At 47.2% G+C, this 9,869-nt stretch overlaps 1 protein-coding gene across 1 annotated transcript; it reads right to left on the bottom strand.

The window, feature by feature from the left end:
- Nucleotides 1-8,294: 8,294 nt before the first annotated feature.
- Nucleotides 8,295-9,570, bottom strand: LOC120713393 (disease resistance protein Pik-2-like). The gene is made up of 3 exons (XM_039999371.1): nucleotides 9,409-9,570; nucleotides 8,398-9,041; nucleotides 8,295-8,301 (listed from the first exon to the last, which is right to left on the bottom strand). Exons 1-3 carry the CDS (start codon nucleotides 9,568-9,570, stop codon nucleotides 8,295-8,297), a joined length of 813 nt encoding a protein of 270 aa, XP_039855305.1.
- Nucleotides 9,571-9,869: the final 299 nt, after the last annotated feature.

Genomic DNA, 9,869 nt, shown 5'->3' with positions numbered 1-9,869 from the left:
GTGGTCGCCAGGACAGATTGGATCTCCTGGACGAGTTCGTCATCACTGTCTGGCTCCATGGCGCTGTACTCTAAAGCTAGTGAAGGCTTCGGCGGTGGAACGACGGATGTGATAGGATGAGCGGCAATGGGAGGCGAAGAAGCGGTGACGGAATTTCCGTCTCCCCCATTGTCTTCGGACTCCCCAGCGCTGCGAAGGGGCGAGGAAGTAAGGAAATCTAGAAGCTTTGAGCATTTCCCTCCGCCAGGGCCAGAGCCCCTCCAGCTTTCCCCCCTGTTTTCTGAATAGCGAGAAGAGCTTCGGCATCACGCTAAGGGGCTTTGATGCCGAAGAAGGAAAACACCCGATTGCCTCGCGCGCCAGCAAGTTTGGACAGAAGCAAGTCATATTCATTGCCGGACACTGGTCCAAGCATCTCGTCAGCGTGGGTCTCCACCTCTGCTACATCTATTTCTGAAAACGAAGACAAAAGTTCTTATTATCCTCGCAAAAAAACTTACGTTCTTTTCGAAGTCCGAAGGCTTCGCTAAAGTTGGGCATCGGAAGACCATAAACTTCCCTCTCCGAAGGAGCCCAGGAGGAAATGGTCCAGCCCTCTCTGAGGGGGAAGCACCCGCATGCGACTAACTCTTCTGTTATGTCACGCATGCTGAGCACTTTCGACACCTCATGAAGGACGGTCATGAAGTCTTCGTTCGCAGGGATGCGAGCCACGTCAACCTTTGGGGTGTCGCCCAAATTTCCAAGCTTCTGAACAACCAAAGGGTGGCGCTTCGTCTCCGGGTCGAGGGGCACCTTGTGGTAAGACCAGAACAAAGACCAGTGCCCCGGCCACTTATTCTTCAACGCCCCAACGGGGCTGGGAGCAGTAAGTTGAAAGGCGAAGGTGTAGCACCCGTACTGGGGCTCCATCTCCGTTGAGACACCGTCAGAGCCACGAACGGAGATGCTCTTCGGCTGGTAGTGCACCCGCATCACCCGAGCGAAGTTCTCCTGGGTCGGGGCGAGGTGGCAGGTCTTCGACAACCACATGAAAAGGTTGACGCAGGCGAAAGAGTTCGGGGTCATGTGGTGTAGGAAGACGCCGTACCGGGCGAAGATGTCGACGACAGCGGGATCGAGGGGGAAGCGAAGCCCAGCAGGAAAGAAGTACTCGAAGACGACCACTTCGTCTTCTCTTGGCTTCGCGTAGGTGTCCGTCTTCGGTGGAACACGTCAAAGGCCAGGAGTCAGTACCCCTTGGTTCTCCATTTTCTCCAAGCATCGCCAGAGTCATCTTCGTCGGACCGAAGAAGGTGGTAGGCAGGAACTTGCTCTTCTTCGGAGCCATCGCAAGACCAAGCGAGTTCGCCGTGGTGCAAACGATGGGAGAGGAGCTAAAACTGAGACGAAGAGGCACAAAAGCAGAGTGAAGCAAGAGAGTTCGGCGCCGGAAAGCAAAGAAAGCGTACCGTCCCCTGCCCGATCACCCCCACTTATATAGGAGGGGGGGACGTGAAAAATCTGTTTTACCCCTCCAGAATTCTCGCGGAGGGATCGCGCGGGGAAGGGCAATGTCGGATTTTCGCACCGGAAACCTAATGCGACGCGTCAAAGAAAAAAGTCAAGTTAATTATGATTAACTCTTTAATGCATTTAATACGCCTCGATGTCTGGTCCGTTGCTTAGCAGGTGAACTGAAAAGACTCAGGCCTCGACGGACCGCGAAGCGATCGGTCGAGGCCCGAAGGGTGGCGCTTCGGGAAAAGAAGTCGAAGTCATCGCCCCTCCAAGGATGGGCAACGACTCCGAGGGGCTACTGTTGGGGGCACCACCTTTGGCCATCGACCGAAGGCCCGCGCGTAATTTGAATGCAACGACAAGGTCTCCTCCCGGCTCGGCAAGCTGAGCAGTCAAAGGGTTTCAGGCTTCGGGCGAAGACCGAGGCGCCTACGGCAAAGACCGGTTCACCACAGGCGAAGACGAAGAGAAGCGAAGAGTGGCGAAGACCGAGGCGCCTACGGCAAAGACCGGTTCGTCACAGGCGAAGACGAAGAGAAGTGGAGAGAGGCGAAGACCGAGGCGCCTACGGCGAAGACCGAGGTGCCTACGGCGAAGACCAGGGCGCCGACTGCGAAGTCGAAGACCGGAAGGGAAGGCGTCGGAGAGTAAGCGATTCGAAAGCCGCACAGGGAATCTTGTAATGGGCCCAATGGGCAGAAGAGGCTCGGATGTAATTTACCAAATGATGTAAAAATACGGTTGTACCCTAGGAATATTCTGGGAATATAGTTGTTAGGGGGCATTACGGTGTAATAACGGAGGGTGGTAGGTGAACCGTCACCTATAAATACCCGACCCCTGTACATTGATGGGACACATTGAATACAGAGAGAGAATCCAATTTACTGTGCGAAGCCTCGTTTCTGGCTTGGAGTCTTTCACTTCGACTGGTGCGCTCCTTCACTGTTGTAGTGTTCGTCTGTTCCAGAAGCACTCTCCACCAACAAGAAGGTCATCAGGTCGATTTTGGGACATATGCCAAGTTTCTCACTCTTCGGAGAAATTTTAATTGGCTCCCATTCAACTCCCTTCTGGTCACCTTTTTCAGTCCTATAGCGGATATGAATTTGAGTCTTGTCAGATACGAATGTGAATCTTGTCCATTGTTGATACGAATACAAAACAAATAGTTTGAATACAGATTTGCATTAGGATAGATGGTTTCATCGAGTCTCTATTCTTCACGCGCGAATACGGATAATATCAGATATTTCATTCATTTCGACATTATATTCGAATACCAATCTAGATTCGGATAGAGAAAAATATTCAGATATGTCCATTTAACATCAATATTAAAATAAGATATAAATGGATATCCATATTGACGTTTTAGTTGAATATGAATATCCATATCCCTAGGTAGCGCCCAATGCTCCCGATTGAACATGTTAATTCCAGAGGTGGGGTCCACACGCATTGAAGATGAGAGGCCGTCGGTCTTTGCGGCCGTAGGAAGATTGCGGAGGCCGCACACACCACGTTCGTGCCCAGCCGCCGTCCGACCAGGCTGGATGACGACAACGCAGACGAGCATAGCATGATGTAGATGGTCAACAACATGACAGCGGCGTCCTTCATCGTGAGAGGCGCGTGGAGCGTGATGACAGCCATGAGACGGCACCCCGAGACGAAAGCTAGCCATCAGATGGAGGCGTGCAGGCACGCCTGGACGTCTGCGGTGGCGGCGTCTTCGGACATGGATGGGAGGCAGTGTGGAAGCACGAGGGCAGAGCGCGCGGCAGTGGAGGAGAGGTGGAGGAGCGGCGCGGAGAACGGAGCAGGTCCGGGCGAGCTGTGGAGGAAGGCAGCTGGGAGGGTGGTGCAAGATGGGTGGGGCAAAAGGGTAGTTTGTTTTATTCACACTGACCTTGCTGATGAATTCGCCGGCATCGGTGAACAGGACGGTGGCGACGACGTGCTCGGCAAGGGAGTGGTGGCTAGAGGTGGTAATGGGCCATGGTCCTAGTTGCCTCTTCACAGCCCAACAAAGCTCTTAAATTATTTAGTTCAAAATTATATAAAATTATAACCCGATTCTTAAGCCCGGTCCTTAGATTTTGTAGTTCAAAATCTTAGGCCATTTACCACCCCTAGTGGTGGCAACTCAACTCTATAAGCGCCGGTTTGTGCCCATTCGGGACGACTCTAGACTGAAACTTGAGCTAAAACTGATACTATAGCTAGCTAGGGGCCGGCCCACCTCCCTCACCAGCCGGTGACGACGCCGGAACAGAAGGGGGGTTGGTGGCATTTTGGGCTGATCCACAAGCTGCATTCACCACCACTAGGACGAGACACCATAAATATATACACGCATAAACCCTCCAAAACCCAGGCTGTTTTGACAAGTTTTTGGCTTGAAGTTCAAGTGGTTTTGGTGCCGCCTTGCGTTGTCCTTCGAGCAAGAGCTTCACAAAGGCAACCCAATACAGCAGTCCTTAATTAACTGTCTTTGGATCATAACTCTACATGAGGTGTCATGGTTTGGTAATTTGGGGTCTAAACAGAGAGTGGATAAAAAAAATGAACAGGGTCAAACAGATTAGTGACACCTTCTTTGGTGGTGGAAGCCCAGCTCTGATTGTTTCCTACAGTTGTTCAATTGACCCATAATTTTTTATATAGTGGAGAAAGAGGTCATCTGTGTGGTTCTTCACTACGGTTGCGCAGAAAAGCAAAAACTTCCTATGTCATGCTAAAGTGGATGGCTGGCTACAATTCTTTTATAACGCGGCTGATGGTGCAAGCAAGAAATTTCTAAGGCTTGCTTCTTCTATAAATAGACTAGTTCTTATCGCCTATCGGCCGGTTGCAAGAATCAGCACTAGACTTATCGATGTCACGATGTGGGTTCATAATGTCTCTATGATTGATTGGCACAGGATGTTATGAACTGCGGATACATCAACAGTGGTTATTCTAGTCAATTTTTTTTAAAAGTGCTAATTAAGTGCTTGGTAGGGTCGAAGATGTGCATTTGGTAGTGAATAAGAACATATCTAAGAGTTTCTAATATTTTCTCCTTAAAACTTGTTGTTTGCCAACTCCCCAAATATGTATGAGAAGTCAAAAAAGAGTCAATCTCTAATAGTTCCCTATTTTTATCCCAAAAATGAGAAGTTGTGGCATCACAAGGATAATTCCACGAGAAACTTTCATGGTTGGCAGACAGCCACTTCTTGCAAGTAAGATTGCCGGTGATTTAGGGCACGATAGAGCTTGAAGTTTAGGGGAAAAGAAAGAGGACGACGAGAGAGTTCCGTTTTACCTCTTGCGCTGGTGATGCACCATGGCAGTCGAAATCGATGAGGGAAGAAGTGGCGGTAGTTTGGTTCGTGTGCAGGGTGCGCATAGCGATGGGGAGCAGCATTGCAGCATGCCGTGTGGTGATTTTTCTTCTTGCGGAGGTGCTCCTGGACCAGCAGGAGAACAGGGTGGTGTTTCAGGCTGTGCAACGACGGCCGGCCGGCGGGAGGGCTAGCGGGACGTTCGGGGGCGGCCTCGGCGCCGGCGTCGGGCCAATCATGGAGAGGACGCACAGCGACGACTTCTGCACGAGAAGCGCGCCCGGCATGCCGGCGAGGGGATCGGCACGAGCTGCACGGGGAAGAAGATTGCAACGAAAAACCTGGCAGGAAGGGGCGATCCGAAGGAGCGATAGGGTGTGTATATTTACGCACAAGAGAGCTCAGTTTGATAATTGTTAGAAGATGGGAAACTTGGATGGGAAACTATTAGAGAGAGTTTTTTTCCCCAAAAAATAAAGATGGGGAAGGGAGATTGGGAACTCTTGGAGATGCTCTAAGAAAAGATTCTCTTCCCATTTTCTTGTTCCTGAAAATCTTCTATATCCTGATTGATTGATGCTATAAAGGGAGGAGAATTTTTGTATGTCTTTTCGGTTGAATTGGTATATTGCATATTTATATTTTTATGACCGTTGAATCTTTAAATTCAAGGCGTTCATTCTTTCTGACAAAAATATTAAAAATTATATGTTAAATAAACATTGCTTTTATCTAGTGTCTAGACCATTTCCAATATGTATTTGTTATTGCCAATCTATATGTACGGATCAGAGGGGAACCATTACATGTGTCACGTAAGTTCCTGGGACAATGGATTGATGGACGTTTAAGCTTGCGGGGTCGTGGTATATTATTTAGGGCTAGTTTGGCAGCGGGTGTTAATTAACCTAGGGATCAGGACTTTTGGCTCAGCCATGTGTATCTGCAGGTAACACAAATTGACACATGACTCAGTTTAGCTATCCATCTTCTGTAACTATACTTATTTTTCTAGTCAGATTTGATCAGACAAGTTTTAACTAAGTGCACCGAGCATATTCAAAGATATATCAGGACTTTTGGTCTTCATAAATACTAAACTTAATTAAACTGAACTGAATATGCCCAAACTGAGGTGTGCTCCAGCTCTTTCTCATCATACATGCCCAATTGAAGTGTGGGGACCAGAAAAAAAATAATTCATCATCCTCTTCTTCTTCTAACATGAATCACTTAACTTCCTCATCCCAAGAGTCCATGATCTAGTATATAGATAATATTACTTAGTAAAATATTTACTAACATGGTATAAGGCAGCAAGTCCCTAAAAAAATAGAATGATATTTGTATGATAATTCAAACTGTACTATCAAGTGTGAACTTAAATATGATATGCCAATTAAACTAAGCCCACCAGCCCTTGCTAGGGTAGTCAAGTAGAGGCCACGATGGTTTGCGTTGCGTAGGCATTTGATGGCACTAGCACCTCTATAACACCTAGCTAGTTTCTGGCTACGGGAATCAAATTGAAACATGCAAAGCTGACTGCCAAACAAGGGATGACTAACAGACTGTGCTATTTGAAACAAAAAAATTCTGACATTGAAGTATTGAACACTACTAACACAGAGATTGCATCCAACAGTTTGGCATGCTAATTTCGTGTTAATAAGCACAATATGCATTATCAATTATCAAAAGCTAAATCAAGATTTCAGTACCCAAAGCTACTCGATGCATTGTAATACAATCTAAAGAATATATGACTAGAAGTAGAAAGCTAATATGAAATAATCACAGAAGCTCTGCATGTTGCCTAAGGCTTAATGGGTAGTCCAAATTCAGATTATATCAGCAACAACCTGCTGTCAAGACTGCGGGATCTGGCAATCCATCTAACACGGCAAAATAAGAGATGAAGAAACATGCGCAGGGGGCAAATTCAGATTATTTCTATGGCTCATGGAGAATAGGGTGGCTCTCGATTTCCTTGCTTTGCCTCCCAACGAGGTGAGGTCCATGGGAGAAATCCATCCGAGCCCCCAAGCACCTAGCCAGGGAGCTAAGGACTAGTTCGGGAGTACAGACATGGATTTGGAGCCAAGATAGAGTTCGATTGAACTTTACCTGGAACAAGTGGCCAACCTAGAAGGGCTGGGAAGAGGAAGCGCACACTCACTGCACCACGTCCGGGTCTTGCTCTGCTTCAACAGGATCTACAAGAAAAAGGTGTGAGGAGAGGAGAGCAGAAACCCTAGCACGGGCAGGGAGATGCATGGTGAGGGGAGGGGAGGGGAGGGGGAACCACCTGATGCGAACAAGGAGGTCGCTGTAGAGACGCCGGTGGAGGAGACGCTGCCATGGCGAGGTCATCGGAGGAGATCAGGCGGCGGCGGCGGCACTCATCCGCTCGACCTCGCGGAGTCGAGCGCGGGGACTTCTCCCCGGAGTGTGCAGGCCGGGAGCGATTCCGCGGGGATACTGGGCTCACTCGGGCCTCAAACCCCTATGCAGCGGGCTTCCAAATATGCATGCTGGACTCCGCGCGGAAAATTTCCGGGTGGGCTGCCGGCCCAGGGAAACAACGGGGATCCCCGCCGAGAAGTGGGCTTCCAAACTAGCCCTTAAGAGAGGTTTTTAATAAGGTGGGAATAAAATTGTCTCCGTGTTCCTGGGAGGAGGAGCATGGCACCATCCCACAAACCCAGTGACATACAGCACGATCATAATTCAAATCAGCAGGCCTTCATTGAAACCTGTGGGTAAAAATGTGCTAGGAAAACACTCCCTTGAAATCAAATTAACTCGCCAATCAAACATTTCTGTCCTATGAGTTAAAAAGAGTTAAAGAAGGGGAGTGTGCATGTTCAATTATCTATATATTATTTCGTTTCTATTTGTAGATATCTATTTCCATGTATTAGTATTAGTTAGTAGGACGATTCTATTAGTTAGCGATCCCAACTTTGTGGGCTCTTCTTTCCTAATGAACTATCGGCAGCTCTCTGGACCAAGGAGAAAGGGGGCTCCAGTGGTAGAGGAATGTATCAAGATAGAATCATAGAGGTCAACCTGCTTCAAAAATGGATTCTAGCAATACAAGATGCAACGACAACATTGGGTCCTCTCAGAGTGATTCGAATGAATTCATAGTCTTTCTACATTGGTTGATTTTTGCCTATTAGGCAAGAGGGTAGCAAGTTCAAAATTATGTTTAGGAAGGACTTGGATTACTAATACTATGAAATTCATAAATGAAAATTAATTAGTTAATGATTATCCTTTTTCTTGTATGTGTTTATAAGAGAAGGAATTGGTGCAAGAAGGGCTAACAACTTTTCTCCATAATTTTTTTTTGTATGGTGGACGAGGTAACAGGGAATTATTATTGTTAGCAACTTGCAACAGATTTAGGGAAATATAGAACTTTGTACTAGCAAAAATATTGGCCAAATAGAAAGTTCACAAACTAAGTTCATCAAAGACTGGTAAAATATAGTCAACTCATGGAAAAACTGTGGTGGGAACAATAGAAAATCTTGTAGAGATTTGGTGAGCCACATACCTCTTTTCCTTAAGTACATCACGAAGTTCATCAATGAGCTTCCTTTCATCCCATATTGCACTGGAACAGTCATTCTTGTTAATGTGAAAGAGAATGTCCTTCAGAACTTTCTTCACATCTGGTTTACGACCCACTGAAACAAAAGCCCTTAGAACAAATTTTGCAGGAAGCCAATCATACACTGCTTTTGCTAGAGTTGTCTTGCCTAATCCGCCCTCTCCATAGATAGATATAATCTTGAGTTGCTTTTCGGATACATGACCATCACCTCCTATTAACCTCTTCACTAACTCGTCTCGTGGGCCATCAATACCAACAAAGTCTTTAGGCTCCTTGTGAAATGCTAATAGGCGAGGGTCAATACTACCTTTCTCATTATTGCAAAGCATGGGTTCAGCAGCATTTGTCATAGCCAGATTAGCCACCAAATTGCCGACCTTGTAGTCCTTGATTAGGACTTTGATATGTTTGATTGAGTCGGCGATGGTTTTACAACGAGTAGTCTTGCCACTTTTGGCATCATCAGTACCCTCCGAGTCCTTGCGTACCAGTAAATCATCAACAATATCATCTATGTCATACGACACGTCTCTAATATTGTTAGCCCAGAGCTTCTTATGTGGGTCAAGCTGGGCCTGTTGTGCCTGTGACACAAGCGTGCATGCATGCATCAGCGTGCATGCTCCTCAGCTTCCCTCTGATAGACTCAATGTCTTTCTTCAAATGCGGTTGTTGATTCTGTTCCTTGAGGAGTTGGTCCAGCTTGGGGAGCAGGATTCCCATGGCCCCTATCATGAGATCCACGGCTGGCTGGCTTGCTCTACATCGGCGGCTCGCTTTGATAGAGGACCCGATCTGTAGTGGGCGGAAATTAAGGCGTTTGGAATCTTGCTCCCGTGCATCTTTCTGGCTGCTGGAGTTGATGTCCTGTCACACAATATTGTTTAGCTAGATTAAGTAAAGTGAAGTACATAACACCTTAGCTTACATTGTTGGATTTGCCTCTCATACCTTGGAGACTGGCGGTGCATTGTCCTCATGTGACAGATCCACTTGCTCGTTACCAGAGTTATTATCATATGCAACCATCACATTGACCTCATCAACAACTTTATTGGCCTCATTGCTGAACATGTCTTCGGAGACATCCTTATCTGTAAGGTCATCCGCCATTACTTGTGTGCTCTTCACAATGAACTCATCACCCTGAGGCATATATCCAGGGGCTCCCTCCTGCACTTGCAGTGTAATCTTCACGGGACGCTTGGATCGTGGTTGCACAATTCCTTTGATCGGCTGTATGCAATACATGAGTTGGCTTGCCGTCTCGATGTGGAAGGCGATGGGATTACCGGTCCTGTTGGTCAGTTCAATCTCAGATGATATTTCACTTCTAAGCGCAAGAGCAAAACATAGCTCGAGCGGCTCAATCCTTAGCATATCATCATCATTTGAAGAATGTCATATCTACA

This window comes from Panicum virgatum, chromosome 6K (genome assembly GCF_016808335.1).
Source record: "Panicum virgatum strain AP13 chromosome 6K, P.virgatum_v5, whole genome shotgun sequence".
Classification (NCBI taxonomy): Eukaryota; Viridiplantae; Streptophyta; class Magnoliopsida; order Poales; family Poaceae; genus Panicum; species Panicum virgatum.
This window is presented reverse-complemented; position numbering and strand designations above follow the sequence as displayed.